Source organism: Nuphar pumila, chromosome 13, assembly GCF_984573655.1.
Source record: "Nuphar pumila chromosome 13, dmNupPumi1.hap1.1, whole genome shotgun sequence".
Taxonomy (NCBI): domain Eukaryota; kingdom Viridiplantae; phylum Streptophyta; class Magnoliopsida; order Nymphaeales; family Nymphaeaceae; genus Nuphar; species Nuphar pumila.
In genome coordinates, this window is record NC_143261.1 from 103,183,849 (window position 1) to 103,196,774 (window position 12,926).

Consider the following 12,926-nt stretch of genomic DNA (forward strand, 5'->3'; position numbering starts at 1 on the left):
CTCTTTCGTACATATCTTTAATTATACTAATGTACTTGAGAGAAACACCTTTCTTCATCATTGTCCACCAGAGAACATCCCTATGTACTCTATCGTATGCCTTCTCCAAATCAATAAAAACCATATGCAAATCTTTGTTCTTCTCTCTATATCTCTCAATAAGTTGTCTAAGAAGATGTATAGCTTTCATAGTTGATCTTTCAGGCATAAAACCAAATTGATTCTCCGATATCATGACAACCTTCCTCAACCTATATTCAATCACCCTCTCCCAAAGTTTCATAGTATGACTCGAGCTTTATATCAAGATAGTTTGTGCAATCTTGTATATCACCCTTATTCTTATATAGAGGCACCAAAATACTTTTTCTCCACTCATTAGGCATCTTATTTGTCCACCAAATCTTGTTAAAAAGATTTATCAACCATTCTAAACCTTTCTCACCCAAGCATTTTCAAGCCTCCATAGGTATACCATCTGGGCCAACTGCCCTTCTTGATTTCATTTTCTTCAAAACCTCTGCAATTTCTTTCTTTTGAATCTTGAGCATGAAGTCACGATTCATCTCATGAAAAGGAATGGAGAAGTCTCCAAGATCCTAAGCATGACTTCCATTAAATAGCTTACCAAAATAATCTTTTCATCTCTCCTTAATCTTCTTATCTTTGACTAAAACCCTTTGCGTTTCATCTTTGATACATCTAACCATACCCAGATCCCTCGATTTTCTATCTTTCATCTTTGAAAGCCTACAAATATCCTTATCGCCCTCTTTGGTATCCAACTTGTCATAAACCTCCTTATATACCTTATCCCTCGTGTTTCGAACTACTTTTTTAGCTTCCTTCTTTGCTATCATATACTTCTCCAAATTCTCATTATCACGACTCTTACTTAGATTTCTATAACACTCTCTTTTAACCTTAATAGCTAATTTGACATACTCGTTCCACCATGATGTATCCTTACCTAGCGGTGCACCGCCTTTAGACTCACCAAATACCTTCTTAGCCACCTTTCTCATGCCACCCGCTATCTTATTCCACATTGATTCTGAATCCTCCTCGAGACACCAATCAGCTTCCTTAACTACCTGCTCTACAAACATTCCTTGTTTAGCTCCTTTCAGTGCCCACCACTTAATTCTAGGATTTATCCTATGTCTATCTCTTTTGCGGCATTTTCTAATTCTAAGATCTAAAATTAAGACTTTATATTGTGTAGCTACACTTTCTCCCGGTATAACCTTACAATCGATGCAACAACCCCTATCTCTCTTTCTAAGTAGGAAAAAATTTATCTGACTCGTATTAACCCCACTTTTAAATGTTACTAGGTGAGACTCCCTCTTCCTAAACCAAGTGTTTGCTAACATCATATCATAGGACAAACCAAAATCTAAAATCCTTTCTCCACTTTCGTTTATTTCTCCACTTTCGTTTCTTTCTCCTATACCATAGCCTCCATGGATACTCTCAAATACATCCCTACTAATGCCTACATGTCCATTAAGGTCACCACCGATGAAAAGCTTTTCTCCATAAGATAACCCTTGTACTACTCTATCTAAATCTTCCCAAAATTGATGCTTAATGGAATCATCTAAACCTACTTGAGGTGCATAAACACTAATAATATTAATAATATTTGTACCTAATACTAATTTAATAAGTAAAATCCTATCACCCTTCCTACAGACCTCAACTACATTATCTATAAACTCACGACTAATAACAATCCCTATTTCATTCCTATTCTTATTTATTCTTGTATACCAAATCTTATATCCCCAAGGTTCGATCACTTTTGCTTTCTTACCTACCCATTTGGTCTCTTACATAAAATATCCATCTTTCTCCTACACATACCATCTACTAACTCTACCAACTTACCAGTTAAAGACCCTATGTTCCAAGTGGCTAACCTAATTTTATGGTCTTGAACTATCTTCTTTACCCCCGCCCGTCCAACAAAGTGAGGGAACCCTTGCCTATTTGACACCACACCCGGGCGCCGGTGTGACGCGTCGCTTCTGGGCGACGACCTAGCAACCCTTGCCCATTTATCACTGCCTCCGGGCCTATAGAGTACAGCGCGTCGCTCAGTAGGGAACGCCCCAACGAAATTCTCATATTGGTTCATATTCATAGGGTGTGACTAAGTTTTTATGCTGGTTGTCACTGGCCTACCGCAACTCCGCCTGTGTATAACTGTTTAGTTATACACTGTCGGTCCCAAGCCCGGATAAACGTACCCTTAGTGTTGATTTTTTTTATGTGGTTTCCCAATCACATATTTGCACTCTCATCCCTACAATGGTGAGGGAGCTCAACAAGGTTCTCGCAATGGTCCCTCCCTCCCTCTTTGTGGTGCATCATCCATCAGTTGAGGCCTACTTCATCGACGCGAACAGCCCCCATCCATCTCGTAGTCATAAGGGCCATCTATCTCCTCCTCAAATACAGAGTGGCCCAACTGTCTTAGTGCTATCGCTTAGTAAGTTTACCTTCTGAAAAACATAGAGAAAAGAGCAACATGACACTTGTTAGATCAGGGTCTCTCCTAAATAAAGGTTTTAGGTTGCCTTTAGGTAAGGGGATTAATGAAATTTTTTATTTTCGCCCTTTACTTAATTGAGCCTGCATTTAGGATATACATTGATAGAGCCTAATTTTGTCATGGTTAGATATTTTACTATTGCTTAGGGAGTAAAGGGGATGTTAAAGTCCTTTTTAAGCTTTGAATGAATTGAAAGCTTTTATCTTTCTTTTCTGAAAAAAAAAAATCCAATTCATTGTCTTAAATTTAGATTTGTGTCATGTTTTTAAACGGATATCATTCTATCAATATATCAAGTTCATTCAACCTAAATCTGAAAAGAAACCCGACTATGAAACGAATTCAGTCAACTATGATGCTATGTTTGGATGCTGCATGGCATGCCTTCTACCTAATCATACTCGATTGAATCAGAACCTGCCATACTATTTCCCAAGTCAACTTCAGATTAGGGTTGATAATCAAACAACCTGTTGAAAGCCCTAGTAATGGAGAAGGTGTCAATCTTATAGGTACAGAAAGCATATATGTACATTTGAATTACATTTGAGCAATCTAATCTCAACAAATTCCAAGAAAAAAAATCAAATTTGAATTCAAGAATTCAATATCTGGTTTTAGTTTGTAGGTAGAACGCATCTCCCTTAAATAATCATGGTAGTGTAGTATCCCATTTCAACCATAATTGCAAGGAAGACAACAAGTATACAAAGAATTGCAAATTATACATATGGCACTCGTAAATAATAAACCAAATAAATAAAGAAAAACATACCAATGATATTTTATTTGATAAATGGTATTCTAGCACCAACTCTTGGAACTTCTCATTCATTGCTTCAAGAAGTTCTTCATTGTCGGCATTTCTAAGCGGATGATCCTCAAATAATTCATTTGACAAAGAGCTCTCTTCTTCATGCAGCTTTGCATAGCCTGCCTGAAATAGAGGTTAGAACTGGAAATTGAGAGAGTCATTATTTGCAGGAATACATGAAAAAAGTTGCATGAACACCAAGAGGGTGATTGCCCATTCAAAGAGGCAGCACAACGGGTAAACAAAGCAACGAGGCAGCACAAATGCAGTGGAAATTCCCCACTAACTAGATCTTCATATCTCAAGAGGCAAGGTACATATCCAATGATTTACAGCTTGAAGCTGCTAACTACAAAACCCACCAAAAGTAATCAAGATTCTGTTGTTTTAGCAACTACGAACTTTAGAACCACTCAACTTCCAACTATTAAGGTGCATCCAGATGCATCTATCTATCCAGAAAGCTGAGATAGAAAATTACATTTATGGAACACAATACAATTTCTAAAACTTATTGTGCTTTCGTGGATAAGTGGGATCAGTCAAACATCACCTGAACTTTAAATTTGCAATACAAAAATCCCACGTATCGTTCAAATAGCATTAAACTTCAGAATGTAGAAGACAATGTTTTCTTCACATTCAAGAAATTCTTATTCTTAAATTTTTTTGAATGGAGAGAAAATCTTCCATTGCAAAAAGGTCATGAGAGATCACCTAAACGTGACGACAGATAAAAATTATTAATCTTTAATTAGTTCACAATGGTTTCACATGGAATTGCTTTTGGTTTCCCGTTGTCCCAGAAACCACAACTTATATCTGCAAATTGTTCAGCAACCAGAGAGAAGCCTATTCCACCAACTCTAGTTTCAACTAAATCTGGCCAAAGAAGCATGTCAATAAACTAAAGGAGTTAATTGATCACCTGAATCTCCTGGTTGAGGGCCGTTGTCTTTGCTCTGTCACCAGAAAGATCAGCAAGCTTTCTCTCACTCTGACACGACGAATAAATTACAAAATGAAAAAAGTTCAAACCCAACTTCCCTCGATATTTTGACCAACATAGCAAATTAAAACATCGTAAACACATTTTTCTGCAGCTGCTGATTATTTTCCGTCAATTCATCGAGTGAAAAGTCAGGTCACCAATGAGAAATTTTAGACGGGAATAATAAATAGATGAAGCATTTCAAGCAAAACTTTTTACCTGAAGGGCGTCAAGACGTTGGAGCACATACTTTCGGGCTACTTGTTTCAACCGACAGTACAACACAAAAAAATCCCTAAAAAATGAATCCTTATCTTCGTCCGATTGGGAGGTACGTCGGACTTCAATTGGGATGCCATTCGTTGCAGTATCGCAAGCATCCACACTGTTATCCGAGAAGGCATCCTTGAATTCCCAATCCTTATCATCAGAATCATCCTCGTAACCCGAAACCCCACCTGGCGGATTCGCCTCTTCAGCAACCTGCTTGATCTGCTCAGCCTGACTGTACAAATTCGCGATCAGGTCACTGAAAGCCGAGACAGGTCGCTTCTTGGGAACCTTCGGCCGCGGAAACCCACTGACAACCGGCAGAGGCAGATCTTCTTCTGACTCTCGTTCATCTTCGCCAAAAATGGATAGGGGGATAGGCCTGGACGAGATACCCGAGGGAGAGGGGTTGGGTTTAGGGTCAGGGGACGACTGGCCCAAATGCCCAAAGGAATCAAAGAAACTGGTATTTGGAAAGGGAGGGGAGGCTAGAGCAGCGATGGGAAAGGAATCGGAAGGGAAGCAATCGACGAAATCGCCCCATTCGTCGTCCGAACTCGACGACGAAGGATGGTGATGGTGGTTCAGAGAAGACGCGGGCACGAATTTGAAGTCGCCGAAACCATCGTCGTCGTCGCCGCCCTCTCCGTTGTTTCCGTTGAGGGAGACGTTGGTATCGAAGAAACTGAACAAATTCTCCGTCTGCAACATCCTCGCTCGCCCTCAAGTCTCGCCTCGCCCTTCTCCCCTCTTAATAATAAAAGACAACAAAAAAAAAAGAATGTTCATCGGAGTGTGCACTGTATTGGGGCCGACGATGACCTGTCAGCCACCAATCACTTGCCCCAATACCGCCTATATGTTGGGCATAACTTTGCGTCTGTTTTGGTATCTGTATTGTTGCAAAATAAAGGTAAAATAAGAGAGAGAGAGATTGGATGGACCTTGCAAATTAACGCTACTACCTACTCAGATTATCAACTACAATAACTAAAATTTAAAATCGAATTTAATTGAAACTAAGAGAAATACTTTAATGACAAATAACAAGGAGAAATAAATTTGAGAAAGTCCCACCAAATATCAAAAGCTCCTTGTATGTTCCCCCGCTGTTTGCTACAGTGCATGTTCGGCACGTATATAAGCACGTGAGGCTCATATCCTCGTGTGTCAGCATCACTTAGCATCAAAGTCGAGTGCAATTGCTATCCTTTCCCGTCATTCTTACTATGAAATGATGGTTCGAGAAAAGGATAAAAATGTCCATCCAAAAAAGAAAAACGATGATTCAAGAAAAGGATAAAAATGTCCTTCATTCAGAAAGTCGAGGATGATGTTAACTCTTCAAAATCCAAACTTTTTTTGCACAATCTACTGTAACATGAGCTCCCTTTGACGATACACCATTTGTTGTAGTCTGTTGCCATTGGAGTATCCTTTGCCATTGTCTGGGCAGTGACAGCATTGTTGTCATCATTGGCTGCGTCTACCTTTTGGGTGTTTTTCCTCCACTGTCGGATTATCAAAACTCATATCATTTTGATGAGTTTCGTGTAAGGTTTCGCTTTGCAAACAAATCGCACTACAAGAAAAATGTTAATTAGCGACAAAAATTTGCGACAGAAATAATTCATCGTAAATTTATGATGGATTAGCTAGAGAAAACTAGTCATCCCTAAAGTTAGAATTAGTTGCAGAATTAGCGACAAAAAAATATGTCTCTAATTAGCGATAGAAACATTTCGTTGCAACTTCGCAATGGATGAGCGACATAATTTTTTCGTCGTTACAACGTCGCTAATTTGCGGTGGCGTTTGAGATGGAATATTTTTGTCACTACTTTTCGATATAAAACGACCAACTAGGGCACGAAATTCTCTCCTCCCCATGCTCTCTCTCCCATCTTCTGTCGATCGCTCTTGCGTTGCTCGCCTTCTCCGCCCCCGCTCTCCGACGACCCACCATCCGACAGCTCCCTCCCCCTCTCGTGCAGCTCTCCCCCTCCCTTTGTGATTGCTCCCCTCCTGTCCGACCTACGAGCTCTGGCCTGCATCTCGTCGGAGACCTCATCGACCACCTCCCTTTCTCCTCCCTCTCTTGTTCCCCCTTTGTCGCCCCTTTCCCTCGGGTGAGCCCTCTCTCCCACTCACTGTATTTTGGCTACCCAATGTTGGCGACCCCCACTCCGCGTCCGACCCTCTCAGGTGATCTCTTCTTCCCTCTCTGTTGTCTTCTTCATCTTCTTCTTTCTTCTTGTCTCTCTTCTCCTTCTCTGATTGTTTGTGGCCGAGGGGAGGGCGCCGCTGTCCTCCCCCTCGCTTGCTCTGGGTCAGGCTCAGGCAAGCCCACCCCACTCGCTTTCTCCCTCTTCTCGTTTGACAGGGGAGGGGCTCAGCCCCCTCCCTGTTTTCCCTCTCTTTTGGCATCGATTGGAGGGCATTGGCCCTCCGACCTCCCTTTTCTCTCTCTCCCCCCCCCCCCCCCCCCTTTGGCAGGGTCAGACTCGGGTTGGGCTCAGCCAAGTTGTCGAGCCCACCCCAGCCCCAGGCTCTGCTGGCTCAGGCCGAGCTCAGCCTGGTTGTCGAATCCACCCCAGCCCTTGGATTTGGGTTGGGTTCGACCAGGTTGCCTCATTTGTGTGTTGATTTTCAGCATTGAGAATCATGCAGGGTTGTTGTTGCGGGACAGTAGAGGGTATCCTTTGTGTTGTAAATTCCTGTTTTGTTCCTTTGGGTTGGTTTTGGTTCTAATGAGTATATATTTAGTTGAAATCGATTATCTTAATGGTTGTGTCATCACTGGGGTGATGCATGGAACAGTGTGTAGCCCATGGAGTTGCACCACATAGTTGTTCAATCTGTTTTGGACTTGTTAGGGAATCGCTTTGGGGGTTTGAAAATCGGGTTATCGAAGGTTTTTTTTTATATCGCTCATGTGCAAGATCATATCTAGATAAGTTGGTTGTTGTGTGTGCAGTTGTAGCGCTCTCCCCTTGTAGGAGGGACGAGTAGATTGCATCGTGTAGCACTTGCATTGGACTTTCAGGACTTTGAACTTCGTTTTACTTTTCGTCGCATCCAAAAAGGTAGGATTCCTAAACTAAAGTTTTAGAATGTTATTCGTATTGTATGATAGGAATCTAAATGTTAGAAATTGCATTGTATTGCCTATATAAATGTGCATTGTAGGTGCGTAGCATAGCAAAATGCGTGATGCTTAATGCTAAGCATCACATGCGACTTAAAATATCATGCGAAAAGAAACAAAAAAAGTGCAAATACAAAAGCATGCAAATCGGGTAAATACCCGTGGTGAGTAAGTGATGCAAGCACATCACATGTTATTTACTTTCTTAGATACAACACTTTTCTGCTCACACACTCACTTAGTTGTGGATATCTAAGATTGTTTTGCTAGAGTTTGGAGATCATGTTGAGCATGATTTGAATGTATGAGAATAGAAGTGCTCTTGTTTTTTTAGTTCGGAGACCATGTTAGTCATGGTTGTAGTTAGCGGGATATTGGAGTGTGTTTGCTGCAGGTACATATTTGACATTGTTGTGATATGAATGATTGTATGTATTACAATGTTTGACATGACTATTCATGTTTGACATGACTATTCATGCTTGCATGAAGTTATTTTCAATTTGATTATGCATTTCATGTGAAATTGTATCATGAAAATATGCTTAAAATGAATGTATCGTGTTTGTTAATGTGAGTTCATCTTTCTAAATATCCTTTTGATGTATGTAAATACGATGTGATGGTGTTACACGCGAAAATATTGAATTATCATTGCATGCATAATAGTTCATGAAATTGCATTTTATGTTAAGCATGTTTGTGGTAGAGAGGGAAAGAAAATTTACGCATTAACTGAAACAAAAAAATTGCTTACCAACAATCACCAAACAAGAATTTCTAACATATTTATAAACCACAACAAAGTCACCAACTCAACACAAGCAACAAGCAAAATGAAAACTCTATGACCTATAGTATGCAAATTATAGCAAACCAACAAGGAAAAATCAGTCATTTCATTCTCATTAACTTGAAAAAATGGAACCTACTTTGTAATTTCATCTAAATGTGTGGAAAATTACTTTTGCTTGATAGTAGTTTTTTTGAAGGTGAATGACATTATATATATATATATATATATATATATATATATATATATATATATATATATATATATATATATATATATATATATATGTCAAACTGTTGTGACCTCTGTATATTTCTATTAGCCTAATGCATCTCACATGCATTCTCATATGTATTCCTTCATAAATATATGCATTGCACTTAGACTTTGCATATGCATATCTTTCATTAGCATCTGCATTGTACTTAGGCATAATCATATGCATATTAGTTTTAACATGGCATTTTTAATTCCTTTTTTATATTTCGTATTTCTCTTGCCTTGTGTTATCTTATTTTTACACGTAAGCTTGAAAGATCATATTTCTTTCCTAGAGTAGGGAGTTTTCATATTTCAATTTCAATTTAAGACTGTAATAATTATAAATTAATGAGAATTTCTATCTTTCTGTTTAGAATATAATGTATGAGCATACAGTTCTTTAAATTCTCATAATTTCTTGTGACATTTCATTTTATTTATTCTTCAAAAGCATTGTGGTATACCACGAATGGCACGTGCACCTTTCTAATAAGAAGTAAATAACCCTAAGTAAATGATTCACATTTATAACCATAGTCAAAATGTGAACAATACTTAGGATTTTTATCTTTTATGGAATAACATTTGATTTTCATCATATTTTTTTAAATATCATTTCTTCCTCTATCAGAATTTAAGATATAAATTAACTTGAGATATATTTATGGGCATAGTCATGGATATATTAAAGGTTAATTTTATTTTAAATATTATAAAGGCAAAAAAATTTATTTTATTCTTTATTAGAACTTAAATATAGATTATATTATAATATATTTGTGACTGTAATCATAAATGTATTATGATTTAACCTTATTTCAATTCTATTAAAGAATAAAATCTGCTTTTAAATTCCAATCTTTAAATAAATTTCAAAGCATTCATCATTTAGGATAGAATTGCATTCTTTTTCAAATTATTTCAAATCATCTTCAAAATTTCAAGTGGTTTTTTAAATAAACTTTCAAAAATACAGTTTTCATTTCTAAATTCAAAATCATTTTTCAACTCTTATTTACAAATTCAAATTCATCTTCTATTCTCAATACCACTCAGTCTTTTTATCTTATTTCAAAAATTCTAATTTTCAATTTTTATTTCTGAATTCCACATTTCTGAATTCGATATTTTAACTTGAATTTCATTTTTAAAATTCCGATTTCAAAATCAAGGCTCAATTTCTATTCAGATTCAAATTCCAAGTCAAATTCCGAAATAAACTCAAAATTCGAATTTCAAAATTCAATTCAGTTTTCAAATTCTTTTCTGATTTCAAATCTTAAGTCAAATTTCAAATCCTAATTTCAAAATCCAATTTTAAAGTTTTATTTCAAAATTCCAAATTTCCAATTTCTAAATTCATTCTTTAAATTCCTATTTTAATCTCTATTTCAAACTCTAATTTCAATTTCCAAATTCATTTTTCATTTCAAAGTTAAATTTCAATTTCAATTTTAAAATCAATTCAAAGTTCCAACTTGAATTTCCAATCAAATTTCCAAGTTCAATTCTGATTTCACACATCAAATCGAATTTCAAAATCCCAATTTGAATCCAATTTCTATTTCAAATTCTAACTTTAAATTTTGAATTCCAACTCCTAAATTCAATTTTAAATTCCAGTTTCAAAGTCAGATTTCAATTAGACTTCAATTCAAAATCTCAATTTCAAATTTTTCAATTTCAAGATTCTATTTCAATTTCAAAATTCTGTTTTATTAATTTCACAACTCCAAATTCAATCTTTCATTTTCTAATTTCATTATTTTCCAAATTCCAATCTTGATTTCAAATCTTCCTTTCAATTCAAATTTCAATTTAAAAAACTCTCCAAATCAAAATTTCATTTCAATAGTTGATCTCAGTTATGATTTCAACGTGCAAAATTCAATTTTCTTTTTCAGATCTCAAATTCATTTCAGATTCAAGTTTGGATTTAGAATTTCAAAACTTCCAAATCAAGTTCAAAATTTGAACCACTTCTTCAAAGATATTTTCAAACTTGTTTCAAAATCACTTGGAACATCCAAAATTCTGAAATATTTCCAAAGCAAGCATTATATTCCAAACCATCATTTTTAAAGTTCACTGCACAAGCATGATTCAATGTGCATTCAGGATTTTAGAATAATCACTCAGACAAATTTAGGCAAAGCAAAAGGCATTGATTCGATCCTTGGTTCAATTATCCCTGGTAAAGGTGCCATGAACGGTTGAACCTTGTACCGATGAGCGAATCTCGTCTCTCCATTTTTTCACAAAAATTCAAAATGGAGGCGAGCTAATTTTTCAAAATATTTTTTTTTTTCAAAAAAGTTAAGTGAGACCTTGCAAAAGAGTTTCCTTTCTTCTTTCTTTCTCTTCTTTCTTTCTTTTTCCCCTTTAAAAAGGGAAAAATGTTGAAAGGAAAAGGGAAAGAGGAAAAGAAATTTTTTTGCAACAATCACAGAAGTGGTGACCGAGATGGGACCCGTCTTCGTCTGATCGAACAAATGCCTTTGCCTTGCTTTGATATTGTCTAAGTCATTATTCTACAAATGTCAGCTTCATTTTTCATGCAGCCTTAGAGACCAAGAATCATACACAACTGACATTGATGCATATAGGAGTAAGTATGGTTTGGTAGGACTATATTGAGGAGAATTTATCTATGCTCACTTAGACTTAGGTTTAAAATACAACTCTCCTCAATCTAGGGATTGAATGAAAACAATGTATGCAAGTCTGTGCTTCTTTATGATTTTCAAAACTCTATCCCTTTAGGACTTTGCATTAGAGCCATATGATTTTATTGCATGTTGAGCATGTTTTTCAAAAACATTCCTACCTATATTGTCCTGGTTTTCACGTTGCTAGGTTGTCTCACTGAACCATAGTTCGGGAAAGAGCCTCACAACTGGACCACTCTTTTGGGTTAACACCCTCTGCCACGTACTAAGGGCCATAGTCCAAAGTATATTGGTAGGCACTCAAAGATGTTGGAAAAACCATTACCTTAGAATCGAAGAATTATTCTTATGCCACGTACTTCAAACTTCGGCTTGACTATATCGGCGTATCTCGATTGAACTCAGATGATCTAAACCCTAGAGTTAGGATTAAGGTCCTACAAGCCTTTTCAAATACTGTATTTAGAGTCAACTTTTTAGGAAGTGTAGTTTGTGCATCCTTTTTTGTATGGCTGTGATATTGTGATGCTTGCTTATTTCTTATATTTCCTTATATTTTTTCTCAAAACCCTGGGTATTTTTCTTTCAAAATTTCCTCTTTATTTTAAAACCCCAGGTGTGTACTTTTCCTTTTTCTTTCTTCATCCTCTTCGGATCAATTTTTTCAAAAAAAACTGAAAATCCGTTTCTAAAAATCTCTTGAACTTTTAAAAATTTCAGGTGAGTATCTTTTCTTATTTCTAGATCTCAATCTCTTCAAATTCTATCTGTTATTTTTCATAAAGCCCTGAATTTTATCTTATCCTTTCATTTTCTCTGCCCCAGTATTATTCAATGGCGTCTGATTTACTTGATACCATCTTTCCCAAGGATCATTTCTCCTATCAGATAAGAGAAGGATTCCCAGATCGTCGGTTCATTCAGACTCTTCCCTTCTTCCCTCGGTGGTATTATTCTTGGTTTGCCACCTTCTCGCGTATGTTCCCGGATCACTTGGATGACTGTGGATTGGAGATGACATCGACAGTAGGCAAACAGACCATCAATGAAAATCTGATTCAAGCTATGGCAGAACGATGGAATCCACATACTTGCACATTTTGGTTTCCATGGGGAGAGATGACTCTACTGATGGACGAATTCAATGACACCATGGGATTACCAGAGCCAGCTGATCTTGTCGAGCAACAGTTTTTTATCAACATCAAAGGGGTAGATGTTCGAGATGCCTTAGCTAGAGCAACCAGGAGTAGATCTTGGCCTCTCACTGAAATGGATGGAAGCCAGTTCCTCGATTTATTTGGACTCTATCGCAAATATGGGGCATACGAGAAAGTTGATACCTTGTCTCGAGCAGCCAATGACAGAATTCAACATGCCATGGTCCTATGCACAGTGGGACTAGCTTTCTTTCAGGACAG

At 37.0% G+C, this 12,926-nt stretch overlaps 1 protein-coding gene across 2 annotated transcripts in view; it reads right to left on the bottom strand.

Moving 5' to 3' along the window:
- Positions 1-5,473, bottom strand: part of LOC149819553 (uncharacterized) — a 74,863-nt gene extending 69,390 nt beyond the window's left edge. For both annotated transcript variants that reach the window (XM_089985728.1, XM_089985727.1), the window contains exons 1-3: positions 4,585-5,473; positions 4,303-4,371; positions 3,336-3,497 (exon numbers count right to left, since the gene is read on the bottom strand). In XM_089985728.1, the coding sequence (XP_089841854.1) occupies positions 3,336-3,497; positions 4,303-4,371; positions 4,585-5,346 (993 nt within the window). In that variant the 5' untranslated portion in view covers positions 5,347-5,473. The remainder of the gene's footprint in view (positions 1-3,335; positions 3,498-4,302; positions 4,372-4,584) is intronic.
- Between the last annotated feature and the right edge of the window lie 7,453 nt (positions 5,474-12,926).